The sequence below is a fragment of the Ictidomys tridecemlineatus genome, chromosome 1, assembly GCF_052094955.1.
Source record: "Ictidomys tridecemlineatus isolate mIctTri1 chromosome 1, mIctTri1.hap1, whole genome shotgun sequence".
Lineage (NCBI taxonomy): Eukaryota > Metazoa > Chordata > Mammalia > Rodentia > Sciuridae > Ictidomys > Ictidomys tridecemlineatus.
The window spans coordinates 87470337-87497327 of NC_135477.1; the positions used below are offsets into that span (position 1 = coordinate 87470337).

At 34.3% G+C, this 26991-nt stretch overlaps 1 protein-coding gene across 1 annotated transcript in view; it reads left to right on the forward strand.

The window, feature by feature from the left end:
• Positions 1-25662, forward strand: part of Aggf1 (angiogenic factor with G-patch and FHA domains 1) — a 40528-nt gene extending 14866 nt beyond the window's left edge. The window contains exons 6-14 of the mRNA XM_005328974.5: positions 51-381; positions 1667-1778; positions 2247-2298; positions 9191-9292; positions 10350-10515; positions 12479-12561; positions 19286-19413; positions 22878-22977; positions 24591-25662. Of these exons, the coding sequence (XP_005329031.1) occupies positions 51-381; positions 1667-1778; positions 2247-2298; positions 9191-9292; positions 10350-10515; positions 12479-12561; positions 19286-19413; positions 22878-22977; positions 24591-24791 (1275 nt within the window). The 3' untranslated portion in view covers positions 24792-25662. The remainder of the gene's footprint in view (positions 1-50; positions 382-1666; positions 1779-2246; positions 2299-9190; positions 9293-10349; positions 10516-12478; positions 12562-19285; positions 19414-22877; positions 22978-24590) is intronic.
• The last annotated feature ends 1329 nt before the right edge of the window (positions 25663-26991 follow it).

Consider the following 26991-nt stretch of genomic DNA (forward strand, 5'->3'; position numbering starts at 1 on the left):
TGATGTTTAAAGTTATTCTCCCCTGCTTCCACATATCTATTCCTTTCCAGGATTTGAATTCAGAAGATCAGAAAGCCTCCAATGTTGAATATGTAAACTGCAGTGAAGGAGAAATTTTTACAAATGTGAAAAAGAAGGCCAAAATAGACATTCATCACAAAAATAGTTCCCCTAAACTCACTGTTCCAGTTAGTGGAAATGCTATAGCATCTCCTCTTAATGAGAACATCTGTAATTCAACTTCACTTAAAGATGAGAAAATCATAGAGAGTGATAGTGAGCCAGAAGAAGGTGAAATTACAGACTCTCAAACGGAGGACAGTTATGATGAGGGTAATACCAGTGAAGACAGTGTAACTGCAGAAGAAACAGAGGAGGAAGGTAAGTAAGTAAGTAACCATCGAGTTTTAATTAAATACAACTGAGTCTGGTAATTGTAAAAGAGCAAAACAGTTAAAAATGTTAGTAACTCATAGAATATCTGCCCAAAATAAAGTGAGGGTTTTGTTGATATTATTGAAAATTATGTGAACTTACTTGGTAAATTTTAAAAAGAAGAATGTGAATAAATGAATAATACTTTGGACCTTAAGAAAGTTTCATTGTATCAAATAGCCTAATCAATAGAATAGAAAACCAAACTTCCTACACTCTAACCTGAAAGTATATATTAAAGCTATTTGTGGATTAGATACGTTTTACAATATATGAAGAAAAAGTATGTTTTGTTTAAAAAGTGTAGCTCATGAATTCAGTTACATATGTATTATGGCAAATCTAGTATTTTTTACACACAGGTATAAAGGCATACTTTTAAAACACAGGATTTCATATTATAGTATATGAATTAATTTTGTTCTTTTGTTCTTAGTGGGATTTCTCTTATTTTTAATAAGTGGACTAAACTTTTCTAGCTTAAAATAAAAAAATATTTGAGATATTTTCAAATTTCAAGACCTTAAGAAAGTTTATTTATTTATTTTTTGATAGATGCTTAATGTACTGCACACCTTATGCTATTCACTGTAATAATAGCATTAGGCTTATTCATTCTTATATAAATATCACAGAATTAAAGACGTTTGTTTTAGTTGGATTGAAAGTTTTTTGTTTGTTTTTTGCCCTGGTGGGGATTGAATCCAGGCACTTTTGTATGGTAGGCAAGCACTCTACCACTGAAGTCCACCTCCAACTCCAGAATTAAGATTTTTGACAAGTACTTTTTTTTTTTTTTTTTGTACTTGGGATTGAACCCAGGGGCACTTAACCACTGAGCCACATCCCCAGCTCTTTTTATTTATTTATTTATTTATTTTTTCCTGAGGAAAAAAAATAGCATCTTGCTAAGTTGCTGAGGACTTTGCTAAGTTGCTGAGGCTGGCTTTGAACTTTTGATCCTCCTACCTCAGCCTCCTGAGCTGCTGAGATTATAGGTGTGCACCACTGTGCCCAGCAATCAGTACATTTTTTATTTGTGTATGTGTGGTACTAGGGATTGGGTTCAGGCCTCGTGCTTACTAAGACCATGTTCTATCATTGAACAACACCCCTGGTCCTAATGAAAAACATTTTTTGTTCTGTTTTGTTTTTAAGGATGCCTCCAGGTAAATTTTATTTTATTTGCATAGCATTTGAATTAATGTTTGCCTATTTCTTTCCTTGGCAGATGAAGAAAAAATTTGGCCCCCGTGTATTAGAGTAATTGTTATTAGATCACCAGTGCTGCAGACAGGATCTCTTTTTATTATTACAGCTGTAAACCCTGCTACGATTGGAAGGTAAAAATGGCATTTGGGGTAAAAAATTGGGAGTTCATAACCCACTTCAATCTAATGTATGAAATATGATATGTCAAGAGCTTTGTAATGTTGTGAACAACCAATAAAAAAAAAGAAAAAAAATGGTTAATATTATTATAGCATTCTTTCATTTATTTCAAAGAAGCTTTATCATGCTAGTATTATGTATCAAACATTGTTTTATGTGCTGTGGATACAAGGAGGACTAAGGTAAAGTTTCTACCCAGAGAAAGCACATTTAAAGAAAAAAGGACATGTAAACAAAGAATTACTATGTGAAAGCATAGCAAATCTAAAATAGCAGTAAGGATAACCTATAATCAAGAGATCTAATGTGAGGCCTTGCCTTTCAACATCCACTTAAAAAATTCTTACCATATCAGTCTTTAAGTATTTTATTTATATATGCTTCGAAAATTGTTAATGACACTCTACTCAATTCTGCAGAGAAAAAGATATGGAGCATACTCTCCGAATCCCTGAGGTTGGTGTCAGTAAGGTAAGATCTTTGATTTCTCAAGTATAGCCTCCTAGATATAATTTCATAAAAATTTTAAAAAGTCATTATAGGGGCTGGGGATGTGGCTCAAGCGGTAGCGTGCTCGCCTGGCATGCGTGCGGCCCGGGTTCGATCCTCAGCACCACATACCAACAAAGATGTTGTGTCCGCCGAAAACTAAAAAAAAATAAATATTAAAAAAAATCTCAAAAAAAAAAAAGTCATTATAGTAGAAAGTTTAAAGTTTTTCTCATTAAATAAAAAGATTAATGTTTAGTATAGTAATGGTAATAAAGGCAGTGCAAATTTATTTGTTGCAGTGTTTAGGAAATAAAAATTCTTTATCACAGTTTCAGTAAACTAAATTTGTGTGTGTGTGCACGAGAGAGAGAGAGAGAGAGAGAGGAGAGAGGGAGAGAGAAACAGAGAGAGAGTGTGTGTGTGTGTGTGGGGGGGGGAGTTGCGGTGGAGACAAACAGGCTGATCTTGAACTTGTGATTTCAAATGATCTTCCTGCCTCAGCCTCACAAGAAGCTGGGACTAGGGGCTGGGGTTGTGGCTTAGCAGTACAGCTCTCATCTAGCACGTTCGAGGTGCTGGGTTTGATCCTCAGCACCACATAAAAAATGAATAAATAAAATAAAGGCATTGTGTCCATCTACAACTAAAAAAATAATTTAAGAAAAGGAACTGGGACTATAGGCATGCTACTGCATCTTGCTAATCTGAATCAGGAGTAGAAAATGTGGATTTATTTAATCTAAGTGTTAAAATGGTAGCCATTTTTTGAGCAAATATGATACATTAGACCTAGATTCAGGCTACTCTAGTAGGTATAACTTTGGGCTCAAAGTATGCTGCCCAATCTGCCTCCTGCCCCTGTCTCCTAAGCTCTTGGTTTTGGAATTGAACTCAGGGTTTCTAGCATGTTCAGCAAGCACACTACCCTTGAGCTACATCTCCAGCCCAGAGTCCAAAATATTTTATAATTTATGAATAATTTTATCGTCTACCACCTGTGGCTCTTATTTTCCAGTTGAGCCTCCAGTGGCTTCAGGGATACAAACAGTTGTTTTTTAAAAACAAACAATAAAAATAGAATTATGATTTAAGATAAAAATAGAAAAACACAAGCCAGGCTCAGTGTCCTGGACTTGTAGTCCCACCACTTGAGAGGCTGAAGCCAGAGGATCATTTGAACACAGACATTCAGAACCAGATTGAGCAAGACAGCAAAACCCTCTCTCAAACAATGGTTTGAGAGAGGTTGCTAACTCTTATGGTTGCTAACTCTTTTTTTTCTTTGCTAAATTTGTTTTATTTATTTATGTGTTTATTTATTTATTTATTTATACATTGCCAGGGCCTTGCACATGGTAGGCAAACATGCTATTACTGACTATACCTCTAGTTCCCATTTTGTTTTTATTTAATGGAGTAGAATATCAATCTAAAATAGATTGATGTGATTTTTGCTTTTAGAGAATGAAATTTGATTTCACTTATTAGTTTGAAAGCCTAATTACTTTTACATTTTTGGTATTTGTTTAGATGAAGGAAAATTCTGATAATATTAACTCTAATCAAATTATCTTACATTTAAAAAGTTTTCTATGACCCATGTTTCCTGTTCTGCAAAGAAAACAATCTGTAATTTAAGTAGTAAAGAAGATCTTCTCCACCGCCAATCTAAAATATAGGTAGTTCCTTAGTGACATCTGTTTTTTCTTTTAAATTAATATCCATTGGTGGAATAGCTAGTTTGTTGGCAAAATTGGTACTACATATCTATGTGGATGAAAAATACTTATTGAAAAAACCCCTCATATTAATGTTATGGGAACAAACAAATATTCAGATATTTAACCCCAGGACTGAGTTAAAAATATGGCTAAAGCCACACAATAGTTATGACTAAGTATGAAGTACTTCATACTAAGTATAAAGTAGGATAAATAGTTTTTTTTAATATTGTTTTTAGTTGTTGATAGACCTTTATTTTATTTATTTATATGTGGTGCTGAGAATTAAACCCAGTGCCTCACACATGCCAGGCTAGTGTGCTACCGCTGAGACCCAGCCCCAGCCCGTGGATGAATAGTTTTGACTAAATATGAAGCTATTTGTATGTTAAGAAAAAAGTTTAAGAGCCTGACTGGGACAGCCACAACAAATGTGACAAAATATATTTCCTTTGTACTTTAAAAATTGCACAAAAGTTTATGTTCTCAAACCCCATTGTGACACTGATAGATAAGTGAGCAAAGGATTTTCACAGTAGGCAATTCACAGTAGAGGAAATATCGTGATTAATAAATGAAAAACATTCAATCTTTCTAGTAACCTAAACATTAGAGAAGAAACCAATTTGTAATTTTTATTCATCATATTCATTAAAAATATTTACTACTATTGGGAGATAATTTAGAAGAGTTATTTAGAATAGGATTTAGCAGTGTCAAAAGACTTGAAACTCTTTAAACCCTTAGATATTGTTATTATTTTGAACAGCCTAATTTTAAAAAAATACACAAAGGACATAAAAAAGTTATAGATAAACCCAAATGGTTAAAACAAGGTTTTTAGTAGTAATCAGAGAAATGAAAATTAAAATCACAGTGATAAGATTTCATTTCATACCTGCAAGGTTAACAAAAATTTAAATTCTGACAATACCAAGTTTTGGTTAAGGATGCTTAGAGTGACAAGAATTCTCATAGAATCCTTGTGGGAATATAATCAGCACTTTGGAAAGCAGTATGGCTTGCCTATCATGTATGAAGTCCTGAGTTCAATCCTCAGCACCACATAAAAACAAATAAATAAAACAATATGGCAATATCTAGATTAAGATTTGCATATGTTATGATTTAGTAATTCTTTTCCTAGGTTTATACCCTAGAAAAACACTTGAATGATACACAAAGAGATTAAATGTACAAGAAGCCCCAGCAATTAAAATAAATAAATAAAACCCTAAAAAACATAGATGTCCATTTTTAGAAGACTATATTATAGGTTATACAGCCATACAGCAGGTTCAGCAAAGTGAGTACAGTACAATTCTGCCCCAAAACTGGATGAACCTCATGATATAATGTTAAACCTAAGAGGCAAAGAGGAATGTAAAACAAAATGCTGTGGAGCCAGGAAGGAGTGATCAGTCTTGAGTACTGATGATCTGGAAAATTCTGAAAAGTTGGCCTTCAGTGTTTCAAATTACCTTTTTATTAAAATTTTTAATAATATGGACAATTACATTAGGTAAAAAATTTCAAATAATATTAATAATCTCAAGTATGTTTAAAAAGTAAAACAGGATATATATTAAATATAATAGTGGTTAAAAGTGGAGGGCTGGAATATAGCTCAGTGGCAAAGCATCTGACTTACATTCCCAAAGCCCTGGGAATGAAAAAAAAAAAAGTGAAATTGTAGATGAATTTTCTTTCTATAGCTCTATTATTTCTACCAGAATCATGTATAATTTGTATTCAGAAAACTATTAAAAATGATGAAATTTAGTCAAGTATGGTGGCACACACCTGTGATCCTAGTGACTTTGGGAGCTGAGGCAGGAGGATTGCAAGTTCAAAGCCAGCCTCAGCAACTTCATAAGACTTTTTCTCTAAATAAAACATAAAAAGGTCTGGGGATGTGACTCAGGGGTTAAGAGCACTTGGGTTTGGGCTGGAGATGTGGCTCAAGTGGTAGCGCGCTAGCCTGGCATGTGTGTGGCCCGGGTTCGATCCTCAGCACCACATACAAACAAAGATATTGTGTCCACCAAAAACTAAAAAATAAATATTAAAATTCTCTCTCTCTCTCTCTCTCTCTTTAAAAAAAAAAAAAAAAAAAAAGAGCACTTGGGTTCAATCCCTGGTACCAAAAATAAATAATCAAGACTAAAGCCCACTTCATTATATCATCAGTGGTTTTTTTCCTCATATTTTTTTATTAAAGTATTATAGGTACACATAATAATGAGATTTGTTGTTATATATTCATACATGCACACAGTATAATAATGTAACTTGGCTAGTATATATTCCCTACTGTTTTCCCTTTCCCTCCCTTCTCTCCTCTAGTCCCTTTCCTGTAGTCTATTGATATCCCTTTCATTTTCATGAGATCCCTTGGCAACCTTTCTTATCCTTTTCTTCTCAGTTTCCACATCTGAGAGAAAACCCTTGACTTTCTTAGTATGGCTTATTTTGCTTGACATGATGTTCTCAAGTTCCATCCATTTTTCCTGCAGATAATGTAATTTCATTCTTCTTTATGACTGTATAAAACTCCAGTGCAGTTTTTTTAATACAATTATCTATTGACATACACTTAGGCTAGTTTCATTGTTTCAACTATTATGAATTGTGTTGTTATAAAGATGGGTATAAATGTATCACTATATTATGCTAACTTTATTTAATACATAAGGATAAACACCAAGGAGTTGTATAGCTGGGTCGTATGGTGGTTCTATTCCTTATCTTTTTTTAAAAAAATATTTTTAATATGTATTTTTTATGTATATATAACAGCAGAATGCATTACAACTCTTATTACATATATAGAGCTCAATTTTTTATATCTCTGGTTGAACACATAGTATACTCACACCAATTCTTGTCCTCATACATGTACTTTGGATAATAATGATCATCACATTCAACCATCATTAATTACCCCTTGCCCCCTCCTTTTTCCTCCCACCCCCTCACAAATCTATTTTTAAAGTTAAAATTTGTCAAAATAGGGTTGCAAACATGGACCATACATAGTGCCATTTGGAGTCAATAGAAATGTAAAACTGGTAAAGATTCATTTTGAAATCACAGCTGCATAAAATTAATTGTAGTACATATTATATTACTTTCATAATTTCATAGCCACTTCCTTTTACTATTTCTGTGAGCTTGGGTGTTACCATTTTTTAGTTGATCTGCAGTTCTCTTCTCATGTTTTTCGTTGAATATAACATATAAAGTATGTGCTAATTGACTGTTTATGTTTTTGGTAAGGCTTCCAGTATATAGCAGGAAGCCTTACCAATAACATAAACCAATAACATGGGGGATTTTCAGAAGGGAGGAGCTTTAATTTACCATTCTTTTATCTCTCATATTCACAATAGTGACCCTTCAATAAACATTTATCCAATGACTAAGTACTGATACTGTTGCCATTTCCTAAACATGGACCATAAAAATAACTTAAGAAAAACTTGTAGTAGCCATAGGAGCTAGTAAGGATAGATTAGAGACATGAAAGAGAAATGCCATTACAGAAGCAACAAATTCTAACTAACGTCACTACTTGGGTTTGGGTTTTTTTTTTTAAATTTTTGTTTTTGTTTTTTTTTTTTTTAATCAACAAAGTAACATGTTTTTTTGAATATGTTACAAGAATTTAGTCAGAAAGATCAAAGCCCATGTCTTCATCGGACTCTTCAGATTCTTCTTTCTTTGCTTCCACTTTCTTCTCAGCTGGAACAGCCCCCGTGGAGGGAGTAGGACCTCCTGCTGGTGCTGCACCAGCTGCTGGAGTAGGCCTATCAGCCCCTAAGTTGCTAATATTTTTTAATTTTTGATGTACCTTTATTTTTTATTTATTTATATGAGCGAACCCAGTACCTCACACATGCTAGGCTAGTGCTCTGCCACTGAGCCAAACCCCAGCCCCTCCATTCCTTGTCTTTTGAGGACTCTACACAGTGCTTTCCATACTGGTTGTACTAATTTACAGTCACACCAACAGTGTAAAAGTGTTCCATTTTTCCACATCCTCTTCAGCATTTATTTATTTTGGTGGAGCTGGAGATTGAACTCAGGTCCTCACATGTGCTAGGCAAGCACTTTTACCACTGAGCCACATCCCTAGCCCTTAGCATTTATTATTGTATTTTTTTTTTTTTGGTACCAGGGATTGAACTCAGGGGCACTTAACCACTAAGCTGAGTTGCTAAGGGCCTCGCGATAAGGAGCTGAGGCTGGCTTTGAACTCTTGATCCTCCTGCCTCAGTCTTCCTAGCTGCTGGATTACAGGCATGTGCCCACACCATATTATTATATTCTTGTTGGCTGCCATTTTAACTGAAATGAGATGAAATTTCAGTGTAGTTTTGGTTTGCATTTCCCTAATTGCTAAAGATGTTGAATATGTTTTTCATTTATTTGTTGGCCATTTTGTATTTCTTCTCTTGAGAAATGTCTGTTTATATTTTATTTGCCCATTTATTAATTGGGTTATTTGTCTTTTGGTTTTAAGTTTTTGAAGTCCTTTAGATATTTCTGAATATTAATCCTCTGTTCGAAGAGCAGCTAGCAATGATTTGCTCCCATTCTTTCTTCACATTCTTGTTTCCTTTGCTGTGCAGAGCTTTTTGATTTGATGCCATCACATTTATTAATTCTTGGTATTATTTCCTGAGCTTTAGGAATCTATTGAGGAAGTCGTTGCCTATGTCTATATGTCAGAATGTTAACCCTATGTTTTCTTTTCTTTTCTTTTTTTTAAAGAGAGTGAGAGAGAGAGAGAGGGAGAGAGAATTTCAATATTTATTTTTTTTTAGTTATCGGCGGACACAACATCTTTGTTTGTATGTGGTGCTGAGGATCAAACCTGGACCGCACACATACCAGGCGAGCGCGCTACCGCTTGAGCCACATCCCCAGCCCCTATGTTTTCTTTTAGGAATTTCACAGTTTCTGGTCTAATTCCTAGGTCTTTGATCCATTTCAAGTTGAGTTTTGTGAAGGGTAATATATAGGGATCTACTCTCATTTTTCTACATTGTTATCCATGCTTTAAAACACACATACACACATGAAAAACCACAGTACTTTTTTTTTTTTTTAGTACTTTTTAATTGTTTGGTTTCTTTTCTCTTAAGTTTCATGCAGAAATTTATTTTGATCATGACTTACAAAGCTATGTCCTTGTGGATCAAGGCAGTCAGAATGGCACAATTGTTAATGGAAAACAGATTCTTCAGGTGAGTGAATATGTATTATTTGCCTGTAATTTTTTATTAAAACTAACTGAAATTATTTTAAAACTGAACTGAAAGCTTTTATTCCTTTAGCCATAGTCGTTATAAATATCGTTAAGATTCAGATCAGTGTTGAAGTCCAAATGTGTTACTTGGAAGGAAATTTTCAGGAAGGACTAAAACAAAGTACATAATGAGTGGATTCTTAGCTGTTGATTTTGGGGTTCTGATGATATATCTGTGCCTTATTTTTAGATATGTATATACTGTAAAACTATTTAAATATTCTTACGTAGCTTTAGGGGCTTTTTTTATTTTTCTTTTTGCAGTTTTGTGGATTGAAACTTGGGGCTCGTGCATGCTAAATAAATGATCTACCAGTGAGCTATACTCCCAGTGCTTATTTTTTTCTTTTTAATTGTTTTAATGGAAATGTTCCTAAACTAGAAACTCCTTGAAACTCCTATATCCAGTTAATATTCATATATCTTTAGCATGTAACAAAGTCCTTGGCATATAGTGAAAAAATATATAGAATTAGAAGAGAGAGGCCTTATTTTTATTAAGAGTAGCAAATGAAAAAAAATTATTGAGAAAAGAAGAGGGAGGAAAAAAAGGAGATATGGCATACTTATCCCTTTGTCCTAACACTTCATCTTTTTGACTGTAATGATTATGTGTTTTGGTACCAAGTTGTTTGAAGATCAGAGTTGGGTGTTTCTTTTGGTTTGGGCATGAAGTTAAGGAGATTTTTATATTTTAATAAGATAGAAATTATAAATTGCTCAGTTCAGGGATTTTCTCCACTGTAGAAAACTTTTACTTTTCTTGGTGCTGAGAATTGAATCTAGGACCTGTTAAGCATGCTATCTATCACTGAGCTATATTCCTAATTTATTGTAGATTATTATTTATGGGTCATTCATCAAGTTATAGAAGTGTGTGCATATCTCATTGAGAACCATTTTAAATATTTATTTTAATCTGACATTACTTATAATGGACATAAAATATAACATGTGACTGTTTTGGTTTGTTTTATTAAATTTTCCCCCTCTAGCCAAAAACTAAATGTGATCCTTACGTACTTGAGCATGGAGATGAAGTGAAAATTGGAGAGACTGTGTTGTCCTTTCACATTCATCCTGGCAGTGATACCTGTGATGGCTGTGAACCAGGGCAGGTTAGAGCTCACCTTCGCCTTGATAAGAAAGATGAGTCTTTTGGTATGTGAAACATATTGTTAAACGTGGGTATGACTGATACATCTTTAAAATATTTAGTTCTAACACTTAGTTAATATATTTAGTGACTTAAGCTGGGCATGGTGGCACAGCCTTTGTCCCAGCAGCTCAGTACGCTGAGAAAGAAGGACAATAAGTTCAAAGCCAGCCTCAGCAACTTAGCAAGGCCCTAAGTAACTTAGCAAGACCCTGTCTCAAAATAAAATATATAAAAAGGGCTGGGGATGTGGCTCAGTGGTTAAGCACCTCTGGGTTTAATTCCCAGTACCCACCCCCACCCCCACCCCCCAAAAAATGAGTGACTTAAAGTGTTCTATAAAAGTATCAGTCTGCTACTGTGTTCATATCTAATTGACACATGTATTGAGGTATATGAAGCTATCAGCCTTATGTCTACTTGATGTGATACATTTATATTTCAGTGAATATTATCATAAAACTAAGAAAAGACATATATTTGGAATTTGGGATGTAGACTAATAGGTTATGATTGTATTGTACTTTTCTGTTTAATAATTTAGCCATGTGATGATGTAGCATTAGACTACTTTCTAACCAGAAGAAAGATACTAAATAACTATTTTTTTTTTAAAGAGAGAGAGAATTTTTAATATTTATTTTTTTAGTTTTTGGTAGACACAACATCTTTATTTTATTTATATGTGGTGCCGAGGATCGAACCCAGCGCCCCTCACATGCCAGGCGAGTGCAATACCGCTTGAGCCACATCCCCAGCCCCTAAATAATTTTTTGTTAATCTGGTTTAGTAGGCTTTTGAAGTAGACTGCAGTGGTAGTTAAAGGTCCTTCAAGAGTAATTGTGCTTGAAAATTGGTAAGAATAGGATTCTTTTTCTTTTTCCTCCTAATTATTGTTTGTTTTGGTTGTGGCAATATATACCAGGGATAGGTAAGTCCCTACAACTGGCCTACACCTCCAGTTTTAAGTAACTAGATGTAAAGTTTGCTCACCACAAAAACAAAAAAAGTATTTGAGATAAATATGTGTTAATTAACTTGATTTGGCCATTCTGCAATGTGTGTATATATCAGAATTTCAAAATATCATGCGTATAGTATATATACAAGTTTTGTCAATTCAAGTGAACAGATGATTTTAAAAGTGACATAGTAAAGATTCATTTCCTTTTTTTTTTTTAAATCTTCATTTTGTGGTGCTAGAGTTTGAAACTAGGACCTCACTCATGCTAAGCACATGCTCTATCTGTATCCACAGCCTGGTTTCCTTTTAATATCTGTTTACTGATGTGAGAAAGGTATCCATAGTTAAATCTTGTCTTTTTTTTTTTTTTTCTTCCTGGTACTGGGATTGAACCCAGGGCCTTACACATGCTAGGCAAGTGTTCTACCAATGAGTTATTTCCCTGGCCTGCCTTTTTTATATAACACTAACATATTGTACCAAAAGTGTTAAGGATTATTTGTTGATGGGTTTTCTGTTCTACTGATAGTTGATATTTGTATATTGTTGGTATATGCCAATTTTTAAAATAATAAATATCAATCTGTAGGGTATTGCTGTAGTGCTTTAATCTCACCTATCTAAAGCCTCAGAAGTTTAAGTAAAACTTTGAACAAGTAAGCAGTCATCTTTTTAGACATCAGTTTTTCTTGTAAATAAAAGTATGCATATTCATTGATTAATTTTTCTAATTAATTTGCAAGTGAATGTGGCCCATTACATAACAACATGAATCTTTGGTTTACTTTCAAAATAGGTTAAGTTTCCAAATAGGGTACTAATACTACCAATGTTTTGCCTTTTGTGTGTGTGTGGAGGGATACTGGGGATTGAACCCAGGGGTCCTCTACCACTGAGTTATGTCGATGCCAGCCTTTTTAATTAACATTAGTATTAACTTTCTACAAAGTCTATTATTATGTATTGGATATTTTTAAAACCAAAGACAATTTTTTTCTTTTTAGTTGGCCCAGCATTAAGTAAGGAAGAAAAAGAGTTGGAAAGAAGAAAAGAATTAAAGAAAATAAGGGTAAAATATGGTTTGCAGGTAAGGATGTTAAATATTGTCTCATATGTTGAACTGTACGTTTGGTTTTGAATAGAAATGCCTTCAGAATGCTAAATACATTATATTAATAAAAGAAGAACTATTTAGTGTGATTTTGAGGTTTATGTAATTTCTATTAGTTTTGGTATTCATAATCTAATAACTGCTGAGGTTAGAGTAGGAGAATGATAATCATAACCTGCATTGAGTAGACATGTCTGGTTTTTAAAAAATTTGCGTTAAGATGCCATAGAAAAACATAAAAGAATAATTTTATCTGATCACAAGACTTATTATAAACTAGCAATTAAGACATTATCATACTGGCATAAAGATAAAGCATATAGTTGATGGAACTTGTGTCTAGGAAAATGTAAATAAGTATATATATATGCACACAAACACACATATACATTTTTATATATACACATATATATATATGGACAATTGATTTTAAACAAGGATGTGAAAGGTGGTTTTTTTCCAATAAATATTGCTAGAATAATTGAATGGCAATATGTAAAAGAAAAAATGAACAACAGCAACAAAGAATGTTGATCCATGTCTTATATCTTACACAAAAATTACAGATATAAATGTAAAACCTAAAACTTTTAAACTAGAAACCTTTTAATAAAAAATAAGGTTTATCTAACACCAAAAGCACAATCTATAAGAATAAATTGATAATCTACACTTCCTCAAGTTTAAAACTTCATTTATAAGAATGAAAAGACAAACCATAGACTGGGAAATATATTTGCAAATCGTGTCTGATAAAAGACATATATCTAGAACATATAAACTCAAAACTCAGTAATGAGAGAACAGTTAAAAAATGGATTGTCTTGCACAGTGATGGACACCTGTAGTCCCAGCTACTTGGGAGACTGGCTCAGAAGGATCACTTTAGCCCCAGAGCAAAAGGCCCAGTTTGGGTAACTTTTTTTTTTTTTTTGATAAACCAAGTATTTAACCTAGAGGTGCTTAACCACTGAATCACATCTCTAGCCTTTTTTTTTATTTTTCATTTTGAGACAGAGTCTTACTAAGTTGTTAAGGACCTTGCTAAGTCACTGAGGCTCACCTCGAATTTGCAATTCCCCTGCCCCAGCCTTCCAAGTCTCTGGGATTACTGGGCAAAATATTTGAATAGACACTTTACCAAAGAAGATATGTAGATGGCAAATAAATATGAGAATACTTTCAGTATTTTAGTCCTTAAGGAAATGTGAATTAAAACCACAGTGAGATATCACTTAAACATCTATTGGAATGCTAAAAATTTTTAAACAAATATTAGGTGGTAGAAGGTGAGAAACTGGAACTCACATACTGCTGTTAGGAATGTAAAATGTTGTAGCTGCTTTGGAAAAAAGTTTGGTTGTTTTCTAAAAAGCTTAATGGTTTGGGCTGTCCTTTAGGGGTAGAGCACTTGCTCAACATGTGCAAGACCCTAAGTTAGATCTCTAGCCCCACAAAACGAAAACAGAAGTTAAAAATACACCTACTGGGCTGGGGTTGTGGATCAGTGGTAGAGTGCTTGTCTAGCATGTGCGAGGCGCTGGGTTTGATTCTCAGCACCAGATATAAATAAGTAAATAAAATAAAGGTCCATGAACAACTAATAAAAATATTTTAAAAACTACACTTACTATGATTCATCCATTCCACTTCAGGGTACTTACCAACGAGAAATTTAAGCATATTTTTTTATTTTGGCTTTTTTAAAAAAATTATTCTTTTTAGATATACATGACAGTAGACTGTATTTTGACATACATGCATATTTTGATTCAGAGACTAATAAAGAAATGTTCATAGCTGCATTTTTTTTTTTTAAAGGTGGTTCAAAGCTACATTTCATGTATTCTCTGTTGTGGTTGAATTCACTTGTTAATTTGGGAGATAGTCTTTTTTGAGATCTTGTGCTATCCCAAAGTCTGAATTACTTTATTCCTGTTCTAGGAGTGTGCTCAAGGAAAGATAACTCTTCCTAGGATGAGGAAGAAAGGCAGTACTGTTTCCCTGAGATTAAGGAAGGGGAGAGATAAGGGAGGAGCAAGGAGCAAGGAAGAGAAAGAAACAAGTCCATTAAAAAATAAGCTGTAGTGGCAGAGCAGCAAGGGCTATATTTAAAGCATAAAATAGACCACTGTTACATTTCCCACTGTCAATTTCTACATTTCTCTGGGCATGGTGGCACATGCCTGTAATCCCAGCAGCTTGGGAGGCTGAGGCAGGGGGATCATGAGTTTAAAGCCAGCCTCAGCAACTCAGCAAGGCCCTAAGCAACTCAGCAAGACCCTGTCTCTAAATAAAATATTTTTAAAAAGGGCTAGTGATGTAGCTTAGTGGTTAAGCACCCTGGGTTCAATCCCTGGTATTAAAAAAGAAAAAATTCTACATTTAATTTCTATGGAAAAGTGGGCAATGACATCTCCAAGTTACTTTCTGATGAGAGAGGGTGAAGTTTGGGAAAGTAACCCAAAGTCCTTCTTCTATATCAGGTGGTGTGTGGACACTTAAAGAGTGTTCGGCAACAGGGCAGTGCATATGTCCACAATGGCAAATGGCAGGTGACTGGACAAGACAGTCAGGGATCATGCTAAGACAACAATAAACAAGACAGCAAAGTATGACTTTTTTGTAAACAATTAGCACAAAAGCAATTAGTATTTCAGCCAGTTTCTGAAAATTATGAAGATAGTAATTTATAATCATATCAGTGAAAAATAGGAGTCTATCTATATAGGAGGGTAGGAAGATTTGTAGGTCTATGAGATGAGACTCAAATTAACTCAGGACAAATCTATTAGGCATTCCCTTACTTTATAGTTTAGATCTATTAGGCATTCCTTACTTTATGTTTCCACCTTAACTTTTGGTAGGGCTAACACACATCTTAAGTTACATTTTAAAAAAGAAAAAAACGTTGTCTTTCCTTTCAAATGTCCATATAGGGCTATGCTTTGGTTATACTCTTCTGTCAGGTGTTTTAAGACCAAGTTGGTCAAAATTGACCTTGTTTGTATCTACTGTCAGCTAAGCCAGGCACAAGACCCTGTTTTTAAATAAAATACAAAAAAGAGCTGAGGATATGGTTCAGTGTTAGTTAAGCGCCCCTGGGTTCAACCCCGGGACTAAAAAAAAAAAAAAGAATTAGCCGAGATTCCTCAGTTCACTCTTGTGAACACGTGCAAAGCTTGGCTTCTTTAGCTTTCCTTTACCAGTTGTGCCATCTGCCAGGATGGGTCAGGGTCTTGCTGACCATACATGGCTTCCCTTGGAAGCATTAGGGACACTCTTCTATCCAGTGACCTTCCTCTTTGTAGAATGTGCACTGGTTGGATTCTTGTTCTCTAGGGTCCTCTTGATTTCCCTAATCAGCAGATTGGATGACTCACTGGAGTTGCAGGGCACAAAGAGGTGTCACACCATTCTCTGGGTCCTGGCTGGCCTTAGAGGGCAAGGGCCAAAATGTTGGTTGCTTTTCCCTTGGCCCTTTTACTTCCTTGACTTTGGTCTCCAAGTTTTTGGTTTTAAACATCCAGCAGACCAGTCTTAAAGTGGAAGTAATGGGTTATAACTATATGGTTATAACTAAGTGGGTTATATCTATAATTTCACAGTCGCTCTTTCCTTTAATTGAAATCAGTATTAATACTGCAAGTCAGCATTCAAATTAATTAATGTTTTTCTGTGAGAAGTAGTATTTCTGTAAAACCACTAACAGGCAATAGTTATAAAACAAAACTGAGAATCTTAAATGTCCATTATACATGGATAAATAAACCACAGTATAGTTGTATAGTAGAAAACTATTTATTGATAAAAAAGGAAGAACAGTTGATATTGTCTACCACCTTAGTAAATCTCAAAATAATTATGTTGGGTGAAAGAAGACAGTCAAATGAGTACATACAGTGTGCTTTCACTTGTGAAGCAGGTTCACTGTCTACTGGTTTCCAACTAGTCTTGAGTCTAGTGAGAAAGATGACACTCGTATATAACAAGTTATGTGAAACAGATTTATTACTTATAGATAAGCAACAAGGAGTAGCAGAAGCCTAAGATTCATATAAACTAATCCCCAGGACTCAGAAACCTGATTCTGGGTGGATGGAGTCTCAACCATTTGTGTTCCACTTACACTGCAGATGAGGGACCCTGGAAAGCAACCTGCTTATACATGAAGTCATGTGACTCACTGGGCTGAAGTGTTGAAGGAAATCCTGTTTCTAGGTGGGGACTGGAACAGAGCCTGGGCTCTTAAAAATCAGTCCTTCCATATCTCAGGATTTTACATTCCCAACACATTCCACAGTTAGTTTTAAGAACTACAAGTGAGAAAGGGGGAGAATTGGGTTGGTCCAAGGCTACCCAGAGAACTGTCCTGCACCATTTATATAAACTTTTAGATGAGCAAACTGAAATATTGTAACAAAAAGATTTTGTTTTCTGAACACAAAGGAGGATGGACACAGAGGGAAGGTCTGGAGGATTGGGTTTCAAAAGGGATAGGGAGGGCTAGAAATGTAGCTCAGTGGTAGGGTGCTTGCCTTGATATGCAAGGCCCTGGGTTCTGTCCTTAGCATTGCAAAAACAAACAAACCAACAAACAAAAACCAAACAACCAAAGATGGAAAGGGAAACTTTGGGGGGAAGATGGATGTGTTTATTTTCTTGCATGTAGTGATTATTTCATAGGTATATCAAGACTTCAAAGTATCTCATTGTACACTGAATGTATAATTTATTGTTGTTAATGATACTTCAATAAAGCTGTTAAAAAAGTTACCATTTAAATCCTTTAAGAAGAGCAGGAAGGAAATGAGTGTTTCCAGTTTACTTTTGAAAAACTGAAGCTCATTGTCCCCAAACACTAAATGGCAGAGCTAGACATTATATAGGTATTAAGCATGCAGTGCTTTTTACTCTTCATGATGATGTAGAATAAGAAGTTGTTATCACCCAACTTTCCATCATGTTGGCTTAGGTACCAACTTTCTCAATAAGACTCCTAAAACACAAGAAGTAAAATCAAGAATCAATAAATGGGATTGTTTCAAACTAAAAAGTTTCTTCACAGCAAAGGAAACAATGTGAAGAATCAGCTTACAGAGTGGGAGAAATCTTTGCCTGTTGCACCTCAGATATAGCAATAATCTCCAGGATATATAAAGAACACAAAAAACTTTACAATATTTATTCAATAAATGGGCAAAGGAACTGAACAGGCACTTCACAGAAGAAATATGAATGGTCAACAAATGTATGAAAATACTTTCAACATCTCTAGCAATTATAGAAATGTAATTTAAAATTACAATGGGATTTCATCTCACTGCAGTTTAGAAGGAAATGATAGAAAATAAAATGTTCCCTGAAAATTTTTGGTTTTATCTATCTATCTATCTATCTATCTATCTATCTATCTATCTATCTATCTATCTATCTATCTATCGGTATAGGAATGCTCAACCACTGAGCCATTTTCCCAACCCTTTTTATATTTTATTTTTGAGACAGGGTCTCACTAAGTTGTTATGGCCTTGCTAATTGCTGAGTCTGGCTCTGAACTCCTGATCCTCCTGCCTCAGCCTCCCCAGCCGCTGGGATTACAGGCATGTGCCACCATGCCTGGCTTTGGAAAATTTTGACTCAGTTTTTGTATTGTCTTTTAGAGGGAAAAACTCACTTGGATAGATGATTTCATAATTTTCTTTTCTGTTTAATAACAAAACTTCTGCAATACTTCCCTTGAGTTATTCTTTAATTCGTAGCATCTCTGGATCAATGTCATAGTTTTTATGTAAAGATCAATAAGAAGCAGACATGTTGGCATGCAGGGAATCCCAGCAGCTCTGGAGCCTGAGGCAGGATGATCAAAAGTTCAAAGCTAGCTTCAGCAACTGAGCAAGACCCTGTCTCAAAAATAAAAAGGGCTGGTGATGTGATGTAGCTCAGTGGTCAGGCACCCTTGGAGATCAATCCTAGTACCCCCATCCCCCTAAAAAAAAAATCAACCAGTAATAGCAGATCCCTGATATGAATTGACTACCTCTTTGTGCCACTGATACAGCATGGTGTATGTACTTTTACTCTTGAGCCAGTTATACTATATAGCAGGCTAAAAATTATGTATGTCTTTTCTCAGGGGTTATTAATTGTATTGTGTTCCATCACCTAGCATGGAGTTTAACACACTCTATACTCAGTTTTTGGGTAGTGGATTAGTCATATAAATGGAGTTACATTGAAGCAAAAAGCTATTTTTATCACCAGGATGAAAGGGTATTTCCCTTTATATCTATATTTTCCTTTCCAAGAAACAGTATCAAACTACTTTAAGTCTTTGGAACTTTCAGTTCCATTGAGAAGAATGAAAATAGATTCCCTTCTTGAACCCCGAGGTGGGGTCTATATTTTTCTTTACTGAAAATTTATGTGACAATATAGGAGCACAACATTAAGGCAAAATGTATATTTGTGTCATGTTTGCTGCTTACTCTTTATACTTAAGCATGACTCAATTGAAATAATATAAAAAATTTAAAGACAGTGTAATAAAAACAGCATATCTAATAGCACAGTAGTCATTATCATAGCTTGTTTTATTCCATTTTAGAGGCTGCATTGAACCATACTTGCAAAGTAAGACAAATGTACAGAAATTATATATTAATTATTTTTTCTCAATGAATATTTTGTGTTTTCTAAGAATACAGACTATGAAGACGAAAAGACATTGAAAAATCCGAAATATAAAGATAGAGCTGGAAAACGCAGGGAGCAGGTTGGAAGTGAAGGAACTTTCCAAAGAGATGATGCTCCTGCATCAGTTCACTCGTGAGTATTGAATGATATTGCTTGAGACATTCTTTGGTTCATAATTACATTCATAGGGTAGTCTGACAGGGCAGTATATTCTTATAGGTAGCTTTTAAAGGAATGGTCAGAACAAGATGGAAATAAGTCTATTTTTACTATATTCTTTTTTTTTATTGTTGGTTGTTCAAAACATTACATAGTTCTTGACATATCATATTTCACACTTTGATTCAAGTGGGTTATGAACTCCCATTTTTACCCCATATACAGATTGCAGAATCACATCGGTTACACATCCACTGATTTACATATTGCCATACTAGTGTCTGTTGTATTTTGCTGCCTTTCCTGTCCTCTACTATCCACCCTTCCCTCCCCTCCCCTCCCCTCCTCTCTTCTCTCTCTACCCCATCTACTTTAATTCATTTCTCTCCCTTGTTTTTTTTTTCCCTTTCCCCTCACTTCCTCTTTTTTTTTTAATTTTTTATTTTTTTTATTGGTTGTTCACAACATTACAAAGCTCTTAACATATCATATTTCATACATTAGATTGAAGCCCTCACTTCCTCTTGTATGTAATTTTGTATAACCTTGAGGGTCTCCTTCCATTTCCATGCAATTTCCCTTCTCTCTCCCTTTCCCTCCCACCTCTCATCCCTGTTTAATATTAATCTTCTTCTCATCCTCTTCCTCCCTACTCTGTTTTTAGTTACTCTCCTTATATCAAAGAAGACATTTGGCATTTGTTTTTTAGGGATTGGCTAGCTTCACTTAGTATAATCTGCTCTAATGCCATCCATTTCCCTGCAAATTCTATGATTTTGTCATTTTTTAATGCAGAGTAATACTCCATTGTGTATAAATGCCACATTTTTTTTTATCCATTCGTCTATTGAAGGGAATCTAGGTTGGTTCCACAGTCTTGCTATTGTGAATTGTGCTGCTATGAACATCAATGTAGCAGTGTCCCTGTAGTATGCTCTTTTTAGGTCTTTAGGGAATAGACCTAGAAGGGGAATAGCTGGGTCAAATGGTGGTTCCATTCCAAGCTTTCTAAGAAATCTCCATACTGCTTTCCAAATTGGCTGCACCAATTTGCAGTCCCACCAGCAATGTACAAGAGTACCCTTTTCCCCACATCCTCACCAGCACTTGTTGTTGTTTGATTTCATAAGGGCTGCCAATCTTACTGGAGTGAGATGGTATCTTAGGGTGGTTTTGATTTGCATTTCTCTGACTGCTAGAGATGGTGAGCATTTTTTCATGTACTTGTTGATTGATTGTATGTCCTCCTCTGAGAAGTGTCTGTTCAGGTCCTTGGCCCATTTGTTGATTGGGTTATTTGTTTTCTTATTGTTTAATTTTTTGAGTCCTTTGTATACTCTGGATATTAGGGCTCTATCTGAAGTGTGAGGAGTAAAGATTTGTTCCCAGGATGTAGGCTCCCTATTTCTATATTCTAATACTAGCATTCCATTATTTGCTAGAAATTTATATATGCACATGAATACTTTTACACATCCATACATACGAATGGCAGACATTCCAGACGAAACCTGGGCTAGTAAGAAATTGTTAATGAGCTAGTATTTTTTTTTTAAATTTAATTTTATGGGACTAGAGGTTTAACTCAGGGCCTCACACATCCTAGTTAATTGCTTTAGTGCTGAACAACATTCCCAGCATTTTTCATAAAATTTTTATTTTGGGACAGGTTTCCTGAGTTGCTCAAGTTAGCCTCAAACTTTCCATCTTCCTGTCTCATCCTCTCAAGTAGCTGGGATTACAGGCATGCACCACCATGCCTGGCTTTTAATAATCATTTTAGCATTCAAATTCTTTTGTTTTTGATGACTCGAGATAGTATTTTACTTATTTTTCTTTGATTCAGTTATTGTTTTCTTGGTAAGATAGCTTTGGTAAACGTGAAATGTGATTTTTAGGTCTGCGTTATCACTATTTCTGCATTTAATCATGTTAGGTACATTTTTCCATTCTAAGTTGAGTCAGAATTTTAAATATTTCATGTAGAAGTGGTAATTATAAAATTTTGACTAAATATTTCATCAATATAAAGATGTACTACTTGTGCTTATTTTTAAAATAGCAGTTTTTTTTCCAAATTCTTTTATTAATGTATTATAGTAATGTTGGAATTTGTTATTACATACTCATACATGTGTATAATATAACAACATAATTTGTCCAATATCATTCTCAGTATTTCCTCTTTTCCTTTCCTCATCCCTTCCCCTGTTCCCTTTTATCTATTCTACAGATCTCCTTTGATTTTATGAGATTCCCCACCCCCCCACTTTTCTTTCCTTTATTCTCTCTGGCTTCCATATATGAGAAAAAGCATACGGCCCTTAACCTCCTGAATTTGGCTTATTTCATAATGTTCTCAAATTCCATCCATTTTCCTTCACATGACATGATTTTATTATTTTCCTTTTTGGCTGAATAAAACTCCATTGTGTATGTATACTACATTTTCTTTATCTTCATTTTTCGATGGACACCTAGACTGCTTCCATAGTTTGGCTATTATGAATTGTGCTGCTACAAATAGCAAGTTTTTTCATAATGGTACATAAAATGTGGTGCATCTTACAACTCTTTGAGTCAGATTTGCTGTAACATAGCATTCCCGGGAAATATTAAGATTACATTAGAATTAAATTAGAGGAGAAGAATAAAAAAATGAACAGCTAAATTTGCATATTTTGTAGAACTAATAAGATATTGGAGAATGTGAACTTAAAACACCTTAATTTAGCAGAATATAAAGTTACAGCATAAGATGCCAATATTCAATGAGAAGTTTTATTTCTCCTAAATTTATCTTTTTTTTTTGTTAATGTATAACATATGCACAGGAAAGTATGCAAATAGTAAATATCCAACTCAGTGGTATATTGTAAGGTTAACACATTACAGAATGTACATTTCCTGGACAAGAAAAAGCAGCTTATCAGTAACCCCAGAAGCCTACATTCCTTTTGCCCCTTGTTCCTGGTATATCACTATCCTGCTTTCATCCCCAAAGGTAACCACTATCTTCTTAATAGGTTAACTACCTATTTTAAAAATTTAAATAAATGAACAATTTAGCATTTATTTTGTGTCTGTATTCTCATTGTTCCACATGATTTTGTTATAGTTTATTTTCAATGTTGTATAATATTCTATTAACCCCAGTTTATCTGTTCATTTTTATCATTAATGAACATCTGAATTGTTTCCATTTATTGCTGTTAAATTTGCTGGAAGAATATTCTTGTATATGTCATTTGGTGCATATGTACTTGCTTTTCTCTGATGTAATTCATGTAGGATTAGAGTTTTTGTCTTTAATTTATTAGGTATTGTCAAGCAGTTTTCTAAAGTCACTGTACTAAGTATTTTTAATTCATGAATTTATTCTAAATGTGATTAAAAGGTCTTTTATAGATCAATTGTCCTTTTAATTTTCCATAAAGTGAAATTACTGATAGCAATAAAGGTCGGAAGATATTGGAGAAGATGGGCTGGAAAAAAGGAGAGGGCCTGGGAAAGGATGGTGGAGGAATGAAAACTCCGGTAAGACTTGCATTTTCTTTGATTCATTTATTCTTTTTTTTTCTTTTAGCTGTAGTTAGACATAATATCTTTATTTATTTATTTATTTTTATGTGATGCTGAGTATGGAACCCAGCACCTTACACGTCCTAGGTGAACGCTTTAAGGCTGAGCCACAACCCCAGCCTCAGATTCATGTATTCTTTTTTTAAATTGTCAATGGACAAAAGTCCATTATTTATTTATATGAGGTGCTGAGAGTTGAACCCAGTGCCTCATACATGCTAAACAAGCACTCTACCACTGAGCCATAACCTCAGCCCCCAGATTCATTTATTCTTATAGGAGATATGTAGTGTGCACAATTAATGTGACAGGCATTGCCTTAAGTACTTGGAATACTTAAAGTCAAAATAGATTACTGCCTTTGTGACATTTAAATTACTGAACATGAGTTTTTTTATTTGGAATTTTATGTTTTGGGAAAGCTTCATTTAGAATTTTTCCCCTATATCTAGACTATACTATAAGTGTTATTTCCTGAGACAAGGGTTCTTCTGTATCCTTTAGTTGTATAGTTTTTTTCTTTGTTTTGCAATGTTAGGAATTGAACCCAGAACTTAGCACATGGTATGCAAACAAGTTACATGTCTAACTTGTTCACTTCTTGTTAATGACATTCTTACCCTGCCTGGTAAGAACATTGGAAAAACAGTGTTAGTTTACCAACAAGCAGATTCTGTATTAGCTGGGAAATCTATTAGGTTCAACAGGACAATGTAACCTGGAAAATAGAGAATACTCTTTATAAAATATGCAGTAGCTTAATTCTGTAGTCCCTTGGATAATAGGAGGTTCCAGCTGACTTCACAATAAAAACCTTATAAAATAACCTGACTGTAAAACATTCATGATAATTAACTGGTACCTAAAGAAATAGATGGATCACTGTGAACGTAATACAAATTTCTGTAGGTAGCATAGAATACAATTTTGTAGTGAAACCTGGGCTAGAATATATGTGATGTATTATTAATGAGCTCTATAGCTTTGGGCAAGGAACTTCAATTTTCTTATGTAAAATGGGGTGTTAATTGTTTTCCTAGGATGTCTGAAAACAAAGTCTATAAGCATGGTACTTTTTATCAGACACTTTGTGCTGGGGATGAAACCCAGCTCTTCTAGAATGCCAGACAAGCATTATGCTGCTGAACTATTATATATGTTCAGCCCATCTTTATTATTATTAATGTTTAACCTTCTTGTTCACTTAATTAGGTTAGGATAGGGACAGGAGATTGAAATACATCTATGGCTTTTACTTTTTGTTAGAAGGGAATGGTATATTCTGCAACATCAAGATGAAGTTTGCAGTTGCTATTTAAGGACCACTCCATTTTCTTCAAAAATTGGCTGTACTTAGTGACAACAGCAAGACAATGTAGAAATGTTCCAGGGACAATGGTATACTTCTTCCTGCATGTATTTTATGCATTTGACAGAGTTTTTTTATTCTTATTTTTTGAATCAATCTTTAATAAATCAAAGAATTATAGTTAGAGTATCAAGTTGGACACTGTAGATTTTAATGTTTAGATGCTAAAATAAGTTCTCTGCTCAATTTTTGATAACAGATCCAGCTTCAGCTTCGGCGAACACATGCAGGCTTGGGGACAGGCAAACCATCCTCAATTGAAGAGGTTCATCTTCTCCAAAACAAGAGTAAAAAAAACTGGGATAAAGCACGAGAGAGGTTTGCTGAAAACTTCCCAGAAACTAAACCTCCAAAAGATGCATCAGGGACTGTGCCTTGGGTAAAAGGGACTGTAGAGTGAAGGTCAGTCATAGAACAAGATTGAAGTTTTTTTGTTTGGTTTGGTTTTTTTAAAGAGTTTGGAAACTCTTATTTTATTGCAAAGACTTTCTCCCCCAAAGAGTCAGTGACACAAGGAAACTGTATCACAAATTACCCTCTCCTGATTCAGAAATGTGTAATAAAGTGTGGTTTGCAATTTTTACAAACAATTTTTTAAACCAATAAATAGTGACTGAATCAAGTTATGCAGTGAGTGGACTAAAGTTCACAGGGCATGGATAAGCTTATCAAACTTTTATTTTATCTTGTTAATTTACTACATCCATATAAGCAACTAGCCATTTTAGCAAAATACATGTAACCTCTAATATCTTAAATGTACACTTGTCCTTGTCTCTGTACATTCATTATTACAAGATGTCCAGTAAGGAAGGAAACATCCAAAGTTTATGAAAACAGTTCTGATTATGTGCATCCTTGTTTATGCCCTTTAGAACTTAGATAAAAAGTGGCCAGAAAACATGGTATTATTCTTGAAAAAGGTAAAGTAACATTATTGAAAAACTAAGGGATAGGTGTCATGTTGTAGAAAATTAGTCTTTTATTGTTTTCTTCTGTGAAGAATCCGTTGATTTGTACTATATATTCAGCATTTACATTTGGTTTGTTTCTTAGCTGATAAAATATTTAGATATGAACAACTGAATACAGTATTGACATAATTCAGTGTGCTAGTATTTGTAGTTTTGATAAATACCATTGCGGGCAATGGAGTCGGGTCAGAGAAATCTGATTTCTAGTGCAAATGGATTACCTAGCCACAGCCTCAAACTCAAGATATTTATTGAAAATGTCCTTGAATGCAATAAAAATCATTTTAACATTTAAAAGACCAGTGCATTGAGACAGTGATTTAAACATGTTGATCTACTTTGAATTTGCAACCAACCAGAATTTTCCTCATTAAATTAACAAAAGGATAGCATCCAGTGTTAGAGAACTGCAGTGCAGCCATTGGAGTACAGGTGTCACTGCTCCACCAGTTATCACTATCCTTTAACATTGGAATTGACCCTTTTAGAGGAGTGAATATAAACTACAGCTCTGTCATCTACCATGAATAAGTGTTGTCAAGATTTAGATATAAGGAAAAGAAAACTCTGAAAATAAAAGCTATGTACTACAGAAGATAATTCAGAAAGAAAGGCAGCCTTTTAGAATTTCCAATTTGCATGGTACACAGGGTACTTAGAGGGAAAGGGTGATGGGGAGAGAAAAATAAATTGTGACTAAAGGTAAGAGACATGACCAAATAGTCAAGTCCCTAGAGGCTTAGGCTGTGATAATTACATTCTATAATTCTATAATTGGATAAAGTACTCTTTCTTTCCTGGCCACCTATACAGTTTGACATGTATGCACATTAGGCTTGAAGGTAGCCAAAATGCCCTGCATTAAAAAATACCTATTGATCTAAATGTGGTTCTGCTTCTGGAACCCTGAACAGGTAACAATGTAGGACCCTCAAAATAGATTTTGCTTCTGGTGGATTTCATTAGAGTACAACTGTGTATAATATTTCCATTTTTTGTTTTTACATTTGGGGAAACACTTTTCATAATTATATTTTGGAGGATAAATTGTTTTTGGTTTTGGAGATTTTTTTTTTGCTAAGAAAATAGAAAACTTGAGAATGGTGGTAAAAATTGAAATATATGTAGTATTTGCATTATTAAACCCTTTTGAAGATACCAAGTCAGGGCTACACTGCATAGTGATTAATATACTGAATAATGTCCCGGCCTTTTTCCATCTGTAAAATAAGACTGATACTTATCTCACATGTCTGCGTTGAATAGCAAATGAGAAAATATACATGTAAGAACTTTGTAAACTGAAAGTCATACAAACATGAGCTTCTAGTGGGTTAGGAGCATAAATGTGAGTTATATACAATTTTGATAATACATGAAATTGTTTTATGTGTAAAACTTAAATAATAGTTTATATGGTGTAAATTTGCTAATTTAAAAATAGCTTTTTAAGTATTAATTTTAGATATAGCTACAGGTTACTAAATTTTAAGAAATCTAACATATTTTTGCCAGAACTTGAGAACTGAAGAAACCGTTTATGTTCAATTTACACACACTGTTTTCTGATATTAAATTGTAGAAGAAGCACTCTTACCCTAAAAAAGAAGAACATTTTTCTGCTTT